Source organism: Dendropsophus ebraccatus, chromosome 10, assembly GCF_027789765.1.
Source record: "Dendropsophus ebraccatus isolate aDenEbr1 chromosome 10, aDenEbr1.pat, whole genome shotgun sequence".
NCBI classification, from domain to species: Eukaryota; Metazoa; Chordata; class Amphibia; order Anura; family Hylidae; genus Dendropsophus; species Dendropsophus ebraccatus.
In genome coordinates, this window is record NC_091463.1 from 19,383,166 (window position 1) to 19,403,041 (window position 19,876).

General features: G+C 45.0%; 1 protein-coding gene across 4 annotated transcripts in view; it reads left to right on the forward strand.

Annotated features, from left to right (window-relative positions):
* Nucleotides 1-19,375, forward strand: part of STXBP1 (syntaxin binding protein 1) — a 41,425-nt gene extending 22,050 nt beyond the window's left edge. The window contains exons 9-20 of one of the 4 annotated variants that reach the window (XM_069986110.1): nt 2,357-2,487; nt 3,845-3,952; nt 4,041-4,104; nt 4,199-4,264; nt 4,792-4,872; nt 5,932-6,070; nt 6,174-6,283; nt 6,794-6,895; nt 7,906-7,991; nt 8,081-8,235; nt 12,458-12,590; nt 18,034-18,116. In XM_069986110.1, the coding sequence (XP_069842211.1) occupies nt 2,357-2,487; nt 3,845-3,952; nt 4,041-4,104; nt 4,199-4,264; nt 4,792-4,872; nt 5,932-6,070; nt 6,174-6,283; nt 6,794-6,895; nt 7,906-7,991; nt 8,081-8,235; nt 12,458-12,567 (1,152 nt within the window). In that variant the 3' untranslated portion in view covers nt 12,568-12,590; nt 18,034-18,116. Of the gene's footprint in view, nt 1-2,356; nt 2,488-3,844; nt 3,953-4,040; nt 4,105-4,198; nt 4,265-4,791; nt 4,873-5,931; nt 6,071-6,173; nt 6,284-6,793; nt 6,896-7,905; nt 7,992-8,080; nt 8,236-12,457; nt 12,591-18,033 lie in introns of all 4 variants that reach the window. The other 3 variants (XM_069986111.1, XM_069986112.1, XM_069986113.1) reach the window with 3 other exon arrangements.
* The last annotated feature ends 501 nt before the right edge of the window (nt 19,376-19,876 follow it).

Sequence of the window (19,876 nt, forward strand, 5' to 3'; positions counted from 1 at the left end):
AAAAAAAACTTGGTCATACAGAATAATTTTGCGAATTTCATTAAAAGGGGGGTTTCCCATGAACAGCACTTATCACCTGTCCATAGATAGTTGATAAAAGTTTCTGATTCCTGGGGCCTCACTGCAGAGACCCTATTAATGACCCTGTTTGGATGGTAGGGGGCTGGGCATGTGCACTGCAGATCCTTTCAACTTTATGGAGTATAGCAATTAAGGCATCTTAGTGATTAGAAGGGTATGTGCCATCTGTCATCCATAAGACCCCCAGCAGCACAGTCATGGGTTGCCATGGCAGCCAGTGGACTGATGAAGGACCACCGTCTTAGCACTCTTGTATTGTCTCTGGCAGGGTATAATAAAAGTGTTGCAGCACATTATGCAAGCAATCATATGTAAAGTTCTCTTAGTGGCACCCAAAAAGTTTTTTTTTTTTGTATCAACAAAAAACATGATTGGAATTGCTGCATGTTTCAAACTATGAAAATATTCCATAAATTCAAATAAAAAGTGATTAAAAATACACCAAAGTACCAATAAAAACTACAGCTCATCTAGCAAAAAAACTAGCCTAAGTGTTGGGCCTTAAATTATTAAACGTTGTCTTTGATTATGGCTACACAAAATAATTTTGACCACTTGAGTTCTAGGTGTTTAGACCCCCACTCTAACTGGGAGAAGCACTCAACTAAGTGCTTCACTCCCCAGCTTGATGCAGTATTTGTCTCATTGCAGGAGATGGCCACCGTTATAAAGGTTATTTTACACGGCAGTGCAAGGGCACATGCGAGCGCTGATCATTTGCAGTGCCTTCACAAAGCATAGCTAGCAGAGCAGCTGGCCTGTGCGAACCATAACTGCATCATTCATACGGCCATTTAAATGTATTGTTTACACAGGGAGATGTGTGGCCGATAGCAGTAGATTTTACCGCCCGCACAAAAGACACGATCAGCCGTTCTCACTCCCCGACTGATTGACCTTTACACAGGCCGATTATTAGCCCCAGGAGCGTTTGTAGCAATACTCCTTGACGATAATCGGCCAGAGCAAAAGGGATTTTAGTCTATGGTGCCCTTCTTCCTCAGTGAGGCAGGAAGTAAAGCACTTAGCACTGGACACCCAAACCATCTAGGACCCTCTCTGGGACATGGAAAAAATGTTATTTATTTTTTTGAAGTGACAGTGTCCAGTTAAAGGGGTTGGCCATTTAATAGTAAAATAGGTCAGTGTGCAGTATTAGTAATTGCAGTCACTGTATATATTGACAGCAGCTCCCTGTGTACCTCATAGAGCTAATATGAGACTCCCCTCCTCCAGGCTGTGCTGTCCTGCCCTGTGGTGTTTCTGTCCATAAGATGGCCGACACGGAGGAGCATGTGACCATGCCCCCCACTGTCCACCACTAAGCCTATATAAGCCTATAGAGGACACTGGGGGCGGGACAAGGTAACATGCTCCTCCATATCGGCCATCTTATGGACAGAATCACCGCAGGGCAGCCCAGCCTGGAGGAGGGGAGTCTGATTTAAGCTCTATGAAGTACACAGGGAGCTGCTGTTAGTATATGCAGTGAGCACATTTACTAATACTACACACTAAACTATTTTACTATAAAGTGGCCAACCCCTTTGCTTTGTATTTTTATGTGTAAATCGGGGGTAACAGTGCCTGCTATGGAACCCCAGAGTTCAGGAACCACCACAGAACCCCAATGTACAGGGACTGCCACAGAACCCCAGAATTCAGGGACTGCCATAGAATCCAAAGTACAGGGACTGCCACAGAACCCCAATGTACAGGGACCGCCACAGAACCCCAATGTACAGGGACCACCACAGAACCCCAATGTACAGGGACCACCACAAAACCCCAATGTACAGGGACCGCCACAGAACCCCAATGTACAGGGACCGCCACAGAACCCCAATGTACAGGGACCACCACAGAACCCCAATGTACAGGGACCGCCACAGAACCCCAATGTACAGGGACCACCACAGAACCCCAATGTACAGGGACCGCCACAGAACCCCAATGTACAGGGACCACCACAGAACCCCAATGTACAGGGACTGTCACAGAACCCCAGAGTACAGGGATTGCCACAAAAGCTCCATTCTTGTCCGTTTGGTGGAAACTAGTGTGAGCAAGACACTAGCGGAGTGATGGCCTTTCACAAGATATGATGCTGTAAGCTGCCAGTAGCACTTGTTATATGTTTAGTAATATCCTAGTGTGAATAGTCCTGAGGCTCCTTCCTGCTCTTAGGACTCAATGACGTTTCTAACGCTGATGGAGTGCTTTGGCCTTGATGACTCTCCATAGTGCTCACTATTGTGTGTTTTCCCATTTACAGGGTCCGGACAAAGCTCGCTCACAGCTCATCATCTTGGATCGTGGCTTTGACCCTGCCTCTCCAGTCCTGCATGAGTTAACCTTCCAGGCCATGAGTTATGATCTCCTTCCAGTGGAGAATGACGTCTATAAGTAAGGCAGAACGCCATGGTGCCCGCTATAGCTCACCGTATACAGTATATAAGGGGAAAAGAAGTCTGGTGAATTTTTTTAGCTTCATTTTGATGTCCCATTTGTAAAATCTTCTGCTAAGTGACCATGTGATATCTCCACCTCGTATTGAGGGTCTTCGTCCAGTCTATATATAAGCTATATATTAAAGTGACACTGTCACCTCCTTTTTGCATTCTGACATCTCTACACAGGTGTAAAGGGTAAATTTAGTTTTTCATACCTTATTTTATATCATACGTCATGGTGCTTGTTCAAGTAAAAAGTCATCTTTTATCAACTGCAGATTGTGCAGACTGTGCCTCGCGGCATTAGTGCCACTTAGCCCCACCCACAACGCCACAGTTGGCCCCGCCCCCTTGCCAGCCATTGGAACAGGCTGGCCAAAAGGTCTAGACCCCACCCCCTTTACGGTGGCCAACCAATGGGCGTCAAGGGGGCGGGGCCACACCCACTTAATACAATCTGCAGTTGATAAAAGGACACTTTTTACTTGAACAAATACCACGACGTATGATATGAAATAAGGTATGAAAAACGCTAAATTTACCCTTTACACCTGTGTAGAGATGTCAGAATGCACAAAGGGGGTGACAGTGTCACTTTAAGTGCACAGAACTTCAATATGGCCTGTACTAGTCTTTACCATTTATTGTAAGATGGGGTAGATTATTCTTACCTCAGCTGCTGCAGAACATCCTTATAAATAGATTGATAGTAATAAAATGACAGCCTGCTCTGGGTGCAAAATAACAAAACAGAGCATACTCACTTTGCTGATCCCAGCAACGCCACCTCAGTCCTCCTCTGAAGTCATCACCTGATGGCATGCTCATCCCAGCGATTGTCTGCATTGGGTTCAGGACAGAGTGTCATCAGGGTAAGTAAACAGAGGCAGCGAGGCAGACTATGGTCGAGGTGAGTATACTATATATACACCCCTACAGGCTGTAATTTCTTGTTTAACTAAATTGGAGTACCCCTTTAAGTTTAAGACTTGTGTATGAAGCTTTACTTGTGTGTGAAGATTTACTAAGCTAAACACACCATATTTTGGTGAAGTTGATGCAGCCTTGGGGAGTCCTGGAAAACATGGATACGGCCATAGTTCATAGGCTGTACATGTTTTCTCAGACTCCTTAGGGCTGCATCCAACTTCTACAGCCACCGGTAGTCAAATGCCAAAAATCAGACTCATCTCTACTTATTACATAATCAACCCGCATAAAATTAAATATAAGACAGGATTGAGTAAAGGAGTAAAGTGCCAAAGATTTGCCTCTACGTCTAGTATATATGGACTATGTTCTTTCCTCAGGTATGAGACCAGTGGGATAGGAGAGCAGCGTGTCAAGGAGGTCCTGCTAGATGAGGACGATGATCTCTGGGTGGGTTTGCGTCACAAGCACATTGCCGAGGTGTCTCAGTAAGTCATTTCAGTCCTGCTTCTACCGAAAGCCTAAAGAGTCCTCAACAATGGAACTGATGAGATTTTTCTCTTTCCCGCTGTCTAGAGAAGTCACCCGCTCTCTAAAGGACTTCTCGTCCAGCAAACGGATGAACACGGGCGACAAGGTGGTATGGAATCTATTGCTGCTCCGCATCATCAATAGGTAGGATAATCTTATATTCTTCTGCCCGGTAATGATTGTGGTTCTGTTTTTTCCCCCAGACCACCATGAGAGATCTCTCCCAAATGCTGAAGAAGATGCCTCAGTATCAGAAGGAGCTGAGCAAGGTGAGTGTTAAAGGGCTTATTTAAAAAAATGCTTCTTTCTTCCTAAAACAGTGCCACACCTGTCCTCAGGTTGTGTGTGGTATTACAGCTCAGCATTCACAAGAGTGGTGCTGTTTGTGGAATAATCAGCTATGTTTTTTCTAATCCTGGATAACTCCTTTAAGAACAGCATGTCTCCTTATGTCATAGTCACTCCTACCAGGGTGGGTACTCTCTTGGGTAAATTCTTTCCCAAATATATAAGCCCACATTGTTTAGTATAGACATACCCATATACCCTACATATAGAGTACAGTATAGATCAGGGGTAGGGAACCTTGGCTCTCCAGTTGTTGCAAAGCTACAACTCCCATCATCCCCTCCAGCTTTAGCTTCGGCTGTCCAGACATGATGGGAGTTGTAGTTTTGCAACAGAGCCAAGGTCCACTACCCCTGGTATAGATATTTATTACCTTGCTCGTATTCCTATTATAATGCTTTCATTTACTAGTGCATATTCTCTAGTTAACCCATTGCTCTCTCTGCAGTATTCCACCCACTTGCATCTAGCTGAGGATTGCATGAAGCACTACCAGGGAACTGTGGATAAACTTTGCCGCGTGGAACAGGTGAGATATACACATCTTACACCAATAATAGATGCTGCATTTAAAGGGCAACTCCAGCTAAAATCTTTTTCTTTCAAATCAAAAGGTTTCAGAAAGTAAAAGCGGTAGTGCGGCGCTAAGAAATTATTCACAAAATAACACACATTACAAAGTTATACAACTTTGTAATGTATGTTATGTATGTGAATGGCCCCCTTCCCGTGTTCCCCGACCACCGCCCGTGTACCCGGAAGTGTAGTGCAGTATACATACCTGATCCGTGTCGACCGACCCCGTCTGTAATCTTGTCAAAGACGTCATCTTCGGGAGGCCGGCCGACCCGCTCCTGCCATCCCTCATGCCGGCCCCCCTCTGCCGCGTCATAACTGTGCTCAGCCGCGATTGGCTGAGCACAGTTATGCTCAGCCAATCGCAGTTGACCAGCTGATGACGCGGCCACGGCGTGCGGGTCGGCCGGCCTCCCGAAGATGACGTCTTTGACGGGAAGGGGGCCATTCACATACATAACATACATTACAAAGTTGTATAACTTTGTAATGTGTGTTATTTTGTGAATAATTTCTTAGCGCCGCACTACCCCTTTAAATAGTTTTGTAATTTACTTCTATTTAAAAATCTCCAGTCTTCCAGTACTTATCAGCTGCTGTATGTCCTGCAGGAAGTGGTGTTTTTTCTCTAGTCTGACACAGTGCTCTCTACTGCCACCTCTGTTCGTGACAGGAACTGTCCAGAGTAGTAACTAATCCCCATAGAAAACCTCTACTGATCTGGACAGTTCCTGGCATGGACAGAGGTGGCAGCAGAAAGCACTGTGTCAGACTGTAAAGAATACACAACTTCCTGCAGGACATACAGCAGCTGATAAGTGCTGGAAGACTGGAGATTTTTAAATAGAAGTAAATTAGAAATCTATATAACTTTCTGAAAACAGTTGATTTGAAAGAAAAAGATTTTTACTGGAGTACCCCTTTCATTTACAATGATAGCAATAACTACTGTTATTAGTGATGGGCTATATAATACGTACACGCCCAAATTCATCATGTGATCATTCCTTAGGACCTTGCCATGGGCACAGATGCCGAAGGGGAGAAGATTAAGGATCCCATGAGGGCCATTGTCCCTATTCTCTTGGATGGAAACGTCAGTACATACGATAAGATCCGCATCATTCTCCTGTACATCTTCCTCAAGAATGGTAAGCGGGAACTGTACTTTAACTAATATAGGGAATTGACAGTCAATAAGTGATTGGCAGGAGGGGGGAGGGATATGTTAGTAACTTTTTCTGCTTGTTTTAGGGATCACCGAGGAGAATCTGAACAAGTTGATCCAACATGCACAGATTCCACCAGAAGATAGCGAGATCATTACCAACATGGGGCATTTGGGTGTTCCCATCATCACTGATGTATGTATATTTCTAAACAGGAACGACTGGGAGGGTTCATAGGACAAACTGGTACTACCACTAATATGGTGGCGCTCTTGGGGGGTACTGGTTCTCATTGAGGAGATACAGCTAAAGGTATGGCGTTTTACAGGCAATACTCAGTGGGAAGGAATATGCAAATGAGCTCAAATCTAGAAGAAAGAAAGTGGTCTCTCTAGTGCCACCTGCTGGTAGCTACCCTATAGTTTCTGAGCCTAAGAACGTGACCAGTTTCTTTCTGATTGGGAATAAATAATTTGCATTGCATAATGGAAGAACTAGAATGTCCATAAAGGGGTCAGACAGAGAGTAGGTGACTGTATACAACATGGTATGATATAATAGAGTAGACATATCTACTATGGTTACAGCCACAATTCACTAGGTTAGGGATGAGGGGAAATTGGCGGGAGATACATACAAAGCCAAAGGATCTTGCTGAATCTGAATGACTTCTTGGCATATCGTAACAATTTATTCAATCTTTAGTCCACACTTCGTCGCAGGAGCAAGCCAGATCGCAAGGAGAGGATTAGTGAACAGACCTATCAGCTGTCCCGATGGACACCAGTTGTCAAAGATATCATGGAGGTAGGTGGAGAGGTTCAGGAGGACAGCTTGTGCACTGCATCCTGGGTAGCTGAAGGGAGGCTCTTGTTGTCCTTGGAAGATTTTGAAAATTTAAATTTATAATAAAATATAGAGCTGATCAGCTTACTGAGAAAAAGGCGTTGTATAGCCCCTTTCATTGATCCAGCAATAACCACTTAAAGGGGTTCTCCGATTAAAACTTACTTGTCCCCTATCCACAGTAAGTTTTAATAGGAGAACCACTTTAAGGTTCCATACATAGAAGAGGACAACTTAATGATCATCTTATTGATCATCTCATAGCTCCCCAATATGTTATATCAATGTCACACAGGATTGCCCTGCTCGAGCCCCCATCCATGAACCAAAGCAGATTACTGGTAACTAGAGAAACTCTGTCCATGCATCATTTTTGTGGCTGGTGTCTAATACTACATTGCCCAAGCAACAACGATAGCAACAGTCTCCTTATCTGGCTCCTGACTGTGGCTCCCTGTACTCAGATACCCCAGGACTATAGGACCAACAGGCAGTAACAAAAACAAATATGGTATCAATAAATAAGGGTAACAAGAACACCATTAGATAATGGTTTGGATGATGGTAGAATCGAATGCTAATGACAAGAACAAGGCAGAAGATGACATAATAGACAAATATAGGAAAGGTCCTAATTCTCCCTAACCTTTTCTAATTTTACCCTATGCTAAACAAAAGTAACCTCACTGCCCCTGTAATATCCCTATTATAGCCCTAGACTAAACTATGCTAAAGAAGGCACTATGACTTGCTAGGTAACAGAATCCAATCACCTCTAAACATACATATCCAAATAACACAAACAGGAGGGACTAGAATCAGGGACATAGGACTAAAAGTATACCAGAAATACTTGGATAAACCAATAAAAACTTTATGACTGCAACCACGATAGATCTCTTAGTGGCTAACTAATGACACTTTTTTTATCTGTAAATTCTTCTAATTTTAACAATATGCCATGAATCTAGGACACCATTGACGACAAGCTGGACACAAAACATTACCCATACATCTCCACACGCTCCTCTGCCTCTTTTAGTACAACAGCTGTAAGGTAGGTGTCAATCTAACTTATAGGATATAGTATATAGCAGTCATCTAGAGGAAGGGTATGGATTTTTTAAAATAATTTTTCCCCTGCAGTGCCCGCTATGGACACTGGCACAAGAACAAGGCCCCAGGGGAGTACCGAGCTGGCCCTCGCCTGATCATCTTCATCCTGGGAGGAGTGGCTCTCAGTGAAATGCGCTGTGCATACGAGGTATCACAGGCCAACGGCAAGTGGGAAGTTCTCATAGGTGAGTGGTGGATGTATATAGTGTCTGTGTATACAGGGCTGTGTACTGACATCATGAAGTCAAATCAAACTCTTTATTGTGTGTATGCTACTAAGTATGTTTGCCTATTACAATGTACACCTGGCGTTTTTCACCATGTAAGTATATGTAAGCTTCGTGTGCATTATTCTGCTTGTGTGTCTGCTATATCTTATGTGTTTCTGTTTTGATGTATGTTCAGTAGTGTATGTATGTTATATGTATGCATGTTGTGCGTACTTTGTATGGCTATGACAATAACAACACCTGAAACAGACAAAAATAGGGCTGGGTTCACACTAGAGCAGGGATGGGAAACCTTCAGCCCTCCAGCTGTTGCAAAACTGCAATTCACATCATGCCTGGACAGCCAAAGCTTTAGCTTTGGCTGTCCAGGCATGATGGGAATTGTAGTTTTGCAACAGCTGGAGGGGTGAAGTTTCCCCATCCCTGCACTAGACTAATATAGATGCCTTTGTGCATCAGTATTAGAGCTACGATTCCTCCTGTCTGTGGGTCTAAAGACCCAAATTGACTGTGGTATTAGGACACCCTCTAACCATGATTTATGCCCCTCCAGCCTCCTAATCACCCCTCTTAATGTGGTATTCGCACTGTACTTTGCAAAAGTTCCAGCCCATCTGACAATACAGTTCTGACAATAAGAACCAAATTGTAAAACCCCTATATGTAAGGAACAGGGGGTGTAGAAAGAGAGTAAAACCACCGTAGAGGCTTAAAAAAATGGTGCAAAAATTTTTATTTTTCGGATTGACCATAGGCTTTCTTTAAAGGGATTGTGTCATCAGAAAATGACTTTTAATGACTGTTTAAATAATGATTTTATGTTAAACATATTTTTTAAGGATTTTTGTTGACATTTTTTTCTATCTATAATATAAAATAATCTTGAGATCTTGCAATTTTCATTCTCACCACTCTGTACTGCATTGCAGCGGCATGTGACACCGGTAGATACAGGAGACATTAGCAGCTCCTTGTGGAATGACCTTTTCAAAGGTCACAGAGAGCGCTTAGTAATGTTTCACATTCGTCTAAAGGGGACAGAGTCTGTCTATTGCCGTCTATACCCATGAGTCTTGCTGTAAAGGATGTCACTAAATGCTGTTAAAAGCAACCCAGGCAAGATGGCAGCCCCATAAAAATGTACAAAAAAGTGAATAAAGAAAAATTAAAGTAAGAAAATAGAAACAGATTAGAATAAAAGTTTTAGGTATATGATTTTAATTAGTAAAATAAAATTTAGGTGACACGTTCCCTTTAAGGACAAGTCCATTCAGCGTAGAATTATCTGCAGGAGCAAAGCCACACCAAAAACTTTTTGCAGCTCTGCTTTGAGTTAAATGCAGCTTAGCCGCAATACCAAGTGCGGCCTATAGAAAAGAGTGTCGCTGTTGCTGGAAAATAAGCAGACTTGCTTAGCAATATTAGACAACCCCTTGTACATGGCAGCCAGCTCAGTAGTAGTTTTCCTGTGCTGACCACACAGAGGGTATACTGTCTCCAGCCCATCCACACACACGTGTCATATTTCTAGCTGTAAGCCATGAATGATTATGTGTAGTGAGTGTATGTGTGCACTGTACAGGCTGTCTCTGCCTCTATGTTGGTCTGTTCCTTACTAAAACTCCTGTGTAAAGTCTGTCTGTTCGCTTCTCTTCTTGTCTCTGTCTCACAAGGTGAGGAAACTGTACGGTTTATTTATTTAGGATATATTCACACTTAGCAGGTTTGCAAAGCTTTAGTTGTCCAGGCATGATGGGAATTGTAGTTTTGTAGCATCTGGAGAGCCAATGGTTCCCCATCCCTGCATTGAAGAAACACTCCATGCAGAACTGGTACACAATGTTTTCTCTGTTCCGCAGGGGCGGGGCTTGACACAAGCATGTAACCGCCCCTGCGGTACATGTAATAGTCTATATCAGTTTGGCCTGGAGTGTTAGCTGCCTTCACCCCAGTGTATACATGCAGTATGATAAGAGATGAAGTCTCTAATACAAGGCCGTCCAGTTTTCTCACCTGTAGAGAAGTGTTTGTCTGAAGTCTCTTATATGACCCTTGTTTGTTCCCTTCTGTGAAGAGTTTTGTCTTTCGCTGTCCTTTGTCTGCTTCTGTCTGTTTTACTCACTATGTTTCCTCTTTTCTAACTTTCTAACTTCCATTTAACCTCATTCACTTTTAACCATCTCTAGTTCTGATATACATCATGTGACTTCCATGTAGATTTTTTTATGTTCTTTTGCTTTTGGGATATTATCCTCTGTTTGTACCACATCCCTTTCTGCGCCCCTATTCTAGGGCTTTTTTTCACTATGGCTGGGTTGCGGATGAAAGCAACAACGTCCACTTACCTCCCCGGTTCCAGTACTAGGTCCCGCATCCCACTGCTCTGGTCCCCGGTCCCCCGACTCCTCCCTGGTCTATGACATGGCTTGAGAAGTGACATTTCGCGCACGCTCAGTCACTCAGCAGCAGAGGGGGGAACCCGCTACAGCTGCTGAATGGCTAAGTGTGCTTGAAACATCACATCTCAAGCCGTGTCATAGACCAGGGAGGAGCCGGGGGAACGGAGACCAGAGCAGCGCAATGTGGGACCCAGCACTGGAAACGGGGAGGTAAGTGGACGTTGTTGCTTTAATGCCCCTCCTCGGCCATACTGAATAAAGCCCCCCCCCCGCCCAGGGTACTCCTCTAAATGGACTGCAAAAAGGTGTGAACCTACCCTAGCATCTTTTCTCTCCCTTGACTACCCGCACACTTGTGTTATATATGATTCAAGGAGTTCCCTGCCCTTCCTGTGCTGCAGACAAGAGAAAGAGTCATGTCCAAGAGGTCACTGATCTCTATAAAGAACAGATGTCAGCAGTAATGTCCATGGCACAGGACATCCACTATAGGATTGAGAGTCATAAGGTGTACATTAGGCACCTAAATATGAATTCTATAGACATGTGAGGTACCTCAGACATCTGCTCTTTATACATCACAGTGAGCTCCTAGACAAATGTGTCTCCTGCCCATTGGTTGCCTGTCCCTGGCAGAGGTGGCATCGGCATGCTACACTCTAAATGCAAGTGTGCACCTATCCTTAAAGAATCCATCAAGAACGGACATGCCATAAATGTCTGATAGATGTGTAACCCGCCTCTTGATCGTTGGTCCCCCAGCCTCTTCTTCCTAATTGTGGCTGCCAAAGATGGTCTAGTTTGCTTAACTCCCATTTACGTTAATAGGAGTTGAACGAACAGTACAGAATTGGAAACTATCCCCAAGTTACAGAAGAGCGTAGCGTAACTCTCAGTAACCTCAGTGGGAGTTGCGTGAACTCCATAAAACAACGACCTTCAGTTGCCGCAACTAGGTTGGGCAAAAGAGGTCGGACATTGATGGCATATTCTGTGGATGTCCCTTTAACACTTTAATTTCTGCCCCTGGCCATTCTGTGGCTTAAATCCCTATTCTTTTCACCCTACCACCACCCAGTCTTTGTTATTCAGCCTGTAACACCTTGGTCTTGGAGCATAGTCTTACATGATATTGTAAGCAATGTCCAGAGACTATAACTGGTGTCACCACTTCGGAGGTACTCTTCAGAGAACAGTAGGGAACTGCTTAAATGGCCGTTGAGCGACATAGTGTTTTTGCTCCCGCTAGCAGTGAGTGGGGCTTCTCTAAGCAGATGGCTGTGGATAGACGTTTATAACAGTCTATTGTCTACAGTGGATCCCAGAATATAGACTGTCTTGGTGGGTCACCATAGCTTGGGAAAGCTGCAGGCCATATTAGCTTCCCCATGGCTTCCCTGCTGTACTATAAGACTATTTTATGCAGTGCCCTAGAGTACCTCCAAAGGTAGAGAACCACTTTAAGCTACTATGTTTTTGCTCTTGCATGGTGTCACCTTACTTGTCCTTCTCTGTCCTTGTTCCTCATGGTCCACCTCCTTTGTTCTGCCAGCTCAGCTTTATTACTGCCTTCTCCTTTAAGGCTTTCCATCCACTTTTCTTCTTTCTTTTCCTTCTTTTCTTTATCTCCTTCTCTGTCATCTATCTCGCCGCCTCCTCACCCTGTGCCATAATCTTCTCTATGTGCGATTTCTTCAACAGACCCCTCTCTCCTTCCCTCCCCCTGCTCCTTCCTATCCGTGTTAGGCCTTTGTCAGCCCCCCTCTCTTCTCTCACAGGTTCCACTCACATATTAACACCCATCAAATTTCTTCAAGACCTCAGACACCCAGACTTCCGAGACAGCAGTCGGGTGTCATTCGAGGACCCGGCTCCCATCATGGAGTGAGGTCTAGCGAGCTGGGACAAAAAGTAAAGAGAGACTTTAATACCCCCGACCCCCCCACCCTTCGTGGATTTCTCTGCCCCACTCACCCTCAGCTCGGACATCACCAATTCAATATCACTTATTTGTTACAATAAGGAAATGCTTGCTGGTTTTTTACTTTCTGTTGGAAATGTCATTATTGTAACAGTTGAAAATGTGTCCTTCACCTCCCGCTGATCATGGCGTCTCATGATTGATTTGTGCCTCCATCTTACCATTGTGCTTGTTGATTCATGATCTCATACGGCTTGCCCCAACTCTGCTTTCAGGTTACTGTTCCACTTCGGCTCCTCCTCATCATATGATCTTTCCATTTCCATTACTGTTGATGTGACTATACATTCTAGCTTCCTTACATCTACTGGGGGACAAGGTTCTGACAGTCACCTATTACCTTCACCATTAACATTGGAGATTGGGGGTCACAATTGGCCATGACCATCTTGAGCAGTAGGGAGTCCTTTGCACGTTCCATGCAAGTAAATATTAAATTCAGAATAACAAATGATAATGCCGGGAGCTCAGAAACTGTTTAAATCTTTGCACTACTGTACTGACATGCGTGTCAGTAAAGTACCATGAAGATTTAAACAGTTTTGGAGCTCCCGGCATCATCATTTATTGTACTGAATTCCAGTGTGTAGCCCATTATCCATACACGGACCATGTGAATGCCCCCTAAGTTTAGAATAAGGTTATGATTTCATAACATCCCCTGATATCATACTCCCTCCTCTAGGCTGTGCTGTCCTGCTCTGTGGTGATTCTGTCCATAAGATGACCGAGCATAGAGGAGCATGTGACTATGCCCCGGCCGCAATGTCCACCATTGAGCTTGTATATGTCTATGGAGGAAACATGCTCCTCCATGCTCGACCACCCTATTGACACGATCGCCGTTTAGCATACAGGACAGGAAAGCACGGCCTGGAGCAGGGACATCTGATTTTAACTCTATGTGGTAAACAGGAAGCTGCTGTCAGTAAGTGCAACTTCATTCAATGGTGGAACAATTGACCTTAGAAAAACATAGCCACTTTATTCCAAAAAACTTTTTACATGTGTCAAGTTGCAGTGGCTAATTAAAGCAAATGGACCACTAGGTACATTGTTTTGTGTTTTTTACATGAACAGACCAGCGTAGGGATGCCGATGCTGTGGTTCTCTTTTCAAACCGCCACCTGGTTCCTGCGCTATTTCCGAGCACCGGCCCGGCATAAAGCACTGTGGGCGGGCCAGCGGCCCCCAGTGTGACGATCTCCTCTCCCTTTTGTGATGAGGATCCATTGATTCCAGTGGAGCTGCGTCACAGAGGAGAGGGGGTTTTGTCACACTGGGGGCCGGGCGGGCCCGCCTTTAGTGCTTCATGCCGGGCCAGTGCTTGGGAATAGACCGGAACCGGGCACCGGCATCCCTGTGCTGGTGCCAGTCTGTAAAATACACAAAAAAGTGATGTACCTAATGGTATATTCCCTTAAAGTCAATTCCTGTTAAGTAGCTCAGGTAGATCGGGCAGTTAGGTTGCTGCCTGATCATTTTAGATCAGTTTAGACCTGAAAATCATGCAGCAAGGGCTGCATGGACATTATTATGTCCATGCAGCCCTTGTCTAAACACCTGATACCTCTCCCCGCTCCTGGTCTTCTCTCCTGTGCTCCGCAGCTTCCCGGACTGTGATTGGCTTAGCGGCCTGTCAGCTGATGGGATGCTCAGATGCTGCAGCCGCCGGGATTGGGAAGCTGCGTAGCACAGGGGAGAAGACCGGGAGCGGGGAGAGGTAAGATATCAGGTGTTTGGGCAATTGACAGCCGTGCATCGCTACGTGTAAAAGCGGTCGGCGCCCGATGATTTTAGGTCCAAACCTAAAGCAGCAATTGGCTGATCGTTGTCATCGGTTGATCGTTGTTTCCATTACACGGAGCGATAATCAGCTGAATCGGCCCGATAATCTCTCCTTGTAATAGGGCCCTAAGATCACTTCCAGCCTATACTTACACCCAGCCTATCCCTCCTATGTTCTACAGGCCTAAGGATTTTGCAGGATTTCTCCATTTCCAGCCTAGGCTAGAGGTCACCTTCATACCTAAATCCATGACTTTTCCTCCTCCATCTTTCACCCATAAATCCTTCTGCCATCCTCTCCATAGGACAAACATTTTCAAGCATTTTGCTCAGCCAGCGGTTCACTTGTCAGCCCCACAACAATCTTTTGTAAGTTTTAACGTAACGGTGGGGCGGACACAAGCTCCCCGGAAACATTGCCACTGGTTGCATGAAGTCATGTTTCACCAATCAAGGCAAGGAACGCTCGCTCTTAACCTGCTATGGCAGAGAACGGGTTAATGTCCCAGTAATCCGTATGAGACCAGTTTAACCTGCGACTGTCACCTGCGCAAATACGGAGCAAATAAGTCGAGGGCCAAATTGTTTTCCGCGCAGGATTTATTATGACATCACTGAACAATTAGACTGCGTTCTGAGTAAATTAGTCACGTGACTATCATCTCCACGGTGTGTGCCAGTGACTGTCGCATTTTAACCGGTCCCTGTTAATGTAAACCAGGTGGAGTGTCACCTTTTCTTATATAACACTTATGTACGTCTATATCATGATTGGCTAATATAACAATCCGGATACTTGTCCTGAAAACTCTAACCATATACCGCCAAGGTTGTGCCATAAAGGTGCCAGTCTCCTGGTTTGGTGTACCACGTCCTCATTTATCCAGCGACATCTGTCCCATTAACCCCTTCTCTCCATGGGGAGGTGGCAGGTATTGGGCTACAGCTCACGCAACTCACTTTTTAAGTTATCGCTCGTTCACGGGATCTGTGCATGTCATGGATTCCACGTCAGCAAGCATTGAACTTTTGGGGCGGGTGGTGGTTGGTTTGACACAAAATGTTTTTTTCTGTTATGGGGGAGTTGGGAGGGATATCCAAAAGGGACATTGCATGCTGGGAATGATGGGAAGGCTATTAAGCCCATACCTGGGTGATGATGTTCATGTTATTATGTGTTTGTATATAAAACTTATAGTGTAGTGTCAACCACATGTAGAACATACAAAAAATTTTATCTTAGGGTCCTACTACAAGGGACGGTTACCTGGAGCCCTTAAAGGGGTAGTAATTTGGCTTTACTGTGGGTTCCATATGGCCACAGTAAAAGTTTACATATTTGTGAGATTTTATACCAGCATGGGATATCTCATAAGTTATTACCGGCACTTCTTTAAAGGGATTATCCTAAGATTAAAATGGCTATCCAAGTTTGGAATAATATGGCTGGTTTATGGCTGCTTTATTCCAGAAACTGCGCCACTCCTCAGTTTGGGTGTGGTATTAGAGCTCGGTCTTATTGAACTGAATGGAGCTGAATTGTAATGCCACACACAACCTGAAGACAGGGGTGGTGCTGTTTTCCATTTTAAAATGTATACCTTATCCACAGGATAGGGCATAACTAGCCAATTGGTGGGCGGTCCGAGCTCTGGAACCCTCATCAATCACAAGAACAGAGGTCAGTGGCTCCCTCACCATGCTCCGCAACTGCTCCACTCAAAGTTTTTAGGACTGTTAAACATAGTTCAGAACACTGTAATATTCAGAATTCCCATAGAGAATGAATGGAGTGGTGGAGGAACATGTTCGCTGCTGTTCCATTTACACAGAGACACCTCCTTCTCTCTTAGTGACCCGATTCCACGAATCAGGTATTCCCTATACTGTCGATTGGATATAACTTTTAATATTGATATAATCCCTTTAAAGGTACCAAAAAGTTCTACACAGCTGGAGCTGCTGTAAAAAAAGGAAGAAAAAAAAAAGATTTTGAAATATCCTGGTGTCCTTCACCCACTTCTCCACTGCGTATACATTCTCTCTGTTTCTGAGATGAGGCAGCTAATTTCTGCCTGCAGCAGTGGCCAGTGATTGGTTGAGCAGGCAAGTCCTGCCCTGATGTGTGGTCTCAAAAGAAAAGAAAAGAGACAAGCAGAGGGAAAGCTGCCGGGGGAATGGGGTAGGCAAGTATTAGTTGGGGAGCTGCAGGGGACTGGGGTAAGAAAGTATTAGTGGGGGAGCTACAGGGGACTGGGGTAGGCAAGTATTAGTGGGGGAGCTGCATGGGACTGGGGTAGGCAAGTATTAGTGGGGGAGCTGCATTGGACTGGGGTAGGCAAGTATTAGTGGGGGAGCTGCATTGGACTGGGGTAGGCAAGTATTGGTGGGGGAGCTGCATGGGACTGGGGTAGGCAAGTATTAGTGGGGGAGCTGCATGGGACTGGGGTAGGCAAGTATTAGTGGGGGAACTGCATGGGACTGGGGTAGGCAAGTATTAGTGGAGAAGCTGCATGGGACTGGGGTAGGCAAGTATTAGTGGGGGAGCTGCATGGGACTGGGGTAGGCAAGTATTAGTGGGGGAGCGGCATGGGACTGGGGTAGGCAAGTATTAGTGGGGGAGCTGCAGGGGACTGGGGTAGGCAAGTATTAGTGGGGGAGCTGCATGAGACTGGGGTAGGCAAGTATTATTGGGGGAGCTGCATGGGACTGGGGTAGGCAAGTATTAGTGGAGAAGCTGCATGGGACTGGGGTAGGCAAGTATTAGTGGGGGAGCTGCAGGGGACTGGGGTAGGCAAGTATTGCTGGGGGAGCTGCATGGGACTGGGGTAGGCAAGTATTAGTGGGGGAGCTGCATGGGACTGGGGTAGGCAAGTATTAGTGGAGAAGCTGCAGGGGACTGGGGTAGGCAAGTATTAGTGGGGGAGCTGCATGAGACTGGGGTAGGCAAGTATTAGTGGGGGAGCTGCATGAGACTAGGGTAGGCAAGTATTAGTGGGGGAGCTGCATGGGACTTGGGTAGGCAAGTATTGGTGGGGGAGCTGCATGGGACTTGGGTAGGCAAGCATAACTTTTTTTTTTTTACAGCAGCCCAGCAGTGTATAAAAAATGTTAATACCCCTTTAAGGCATCATGCAAATGGAAAATCTGTAGATACTGAGCCTTTATATCGATGTGCTGTAGCTTGTTGCCTCTAGTTTTCTAGATGCAGTACAGCATGAGATGTAGCATAATCACAGGAGGTGGACTACTATTTCGGATAGGTAGTAGTAAGGGGATTGGTAGTAGTAAGGGGGACAGGTACAACCGTAGTAAGGGGGACAGGTAGTAGTAAGGAGGAAAGGTAGTAGTAAGGGGGAAAGGTAGTAGTAAGGGGGAAAGGTAGTAGTAGGGTGAGTCTTCTGAAGCCTTCAGTGCTAAACGCTTAACTATTTTGGTTTAGCGTTCTCTTCTGTGATAGTATGGAGCCGTAGATTAGATAGTCTGCCGCGTCCACACATTGGGTTGCACACATCAAAAGACGTCTCACTTGCTCTATACTTACTTGTGTTTCCTTCTCTTTCTTCTCACTTTATTCTATTGCAGGCTCCACCCATGTCCTCACCCCTCAGAAACTCCTGGACGCTCTGAAGAGATTGAATAAGACAGACGATGAAATCAGCAGTTAGGTTCCCCTTAAGCCCCCCCCACACTGTTATAGCTTTTCTCCCTCCGATCTCGTCCGATACCCGTTCCTGCTCCTACAGCAGCTGTTGAGGATCAGTCTTCTTCAGTTCTTTGCCCCACCAGCAAAAAGGGAGTTCTCCCTCTGCCGCACCCTACTTGTAAACCAATGCGAATTATCGGCCTTCGATCAAGGCTTCCTAACATTAAGGCATGGATGTACTTTTGGCCATTTTGTACTCACCTTCCCCCCACTCCTTCCCCATTGAGCCCTGCATTGTGGAGATTGTATCTGTCTGTTTGTCCTGAAATTTGTAATGACGCCAGTGATTTTGGAATATTGCCTAAGTTTCACGTATTACATCCTGGGTTAAGCACACTGTACGTTTACACGTGTCGCCTTCCCGTGCACTGAGATCTTTCTGTTGCGCAATTGTGTTGCTTTGCAGCCAAGACCCCTCTCAGTATGCAATCTGTACAGCAACATAGTCTGGAGTCACATAATGCTTCTCTTTATGTCTTTTATGCAGTTTTTCCACAATGCACTTTGCTTCCATGTTTTCGCTAGACAGGCAGAGGAGCACTGCAGAGCTTCCGAGCCTGCAGCAGCCCCCCCATGCGATAAAGCACAACTAAGGGGTAACTATCCGGTGATGCCATGTATCTCGATCACAGTCTAGAACACGCCACAACCAATGCCCATCATGATGTGTATGTTTACATTACCCCCGAGCAAACCTTCCCAACCCTTGAACCCACCAACGATTTGTTATCTGTTCAGGAAATGCGTGTTTCTGTATTTGAGTGAGCTTGTCCTGCCCCACTACTTGGAAATGAATGCTTGCATCCTTATTGTGTGTAGCAACCTAAATGTCTGAGTTTGGTTCCGTCCTATATATAATATATAAAGAGATATTTATGTTTCTAGATAGAAGGGGTGAGGCTGAGGCCTTGACTGCGCCAGACTGCAACCTTAACTTATTGTGGCCGTTTAAATCACTACTTTTGTGTATTTCATGTAAATAATATCCGGGAATGAAAAGCTCACGAGGAGTCGTGTGGTGAAGGACGATGCAACCTGTGATGTTATCCCTGCTTACACCATGCTTCTTGTATAACACCTGTACCTTCCTTATGGATAAATGATAGAGAAAAGGGGATAAACCTAGGACTGGACCCTCAGCCTCACTCCTCCCTTCCCTGTAATATTTGTTCTGTGATACAGTTTGTCATTTTTGCCTGCAAATAATAAAGAGATTTTAAAAAGCATGAAAGAAAGCATTACAAATGGGATATATGGATATATTCATAGAACATTCGAACCTTGCAAGAATAGCTGATATCCTGGGGTATAAAACCTGCAGTGCAGATCACCCTTCACTGTGGGTTCTACTCGCAGCATGTAGATGAGCTTGGTTATACTTTTATCCATTACACTGACACTTTAGATTACAGCAGGTTAGTTGCTGGTAAATCCGTTATATCAAGACCAGTATTACTACTAATACCAGTAAACATATATAGGGGTTAGGTCCTCTCTGTAACACCATATAGTAGTAAGCCCCACTCTGTGCATCCATATAGTAGTTAAGTGCCCCTCATATAGTAGTTAGCCCCCTCTGTGCCTCCATATAGTAGTAAGGCCCCCCCTGTGTATTTTTATACTAGTTAGGCCCCTTTGTGCATCATATAGTAGTTAAGTGCCCCCATATAGTAGTTAGCCCTTCTGTGCCTCCACATAGTAGTTAGGCTCCCTCTGCACATC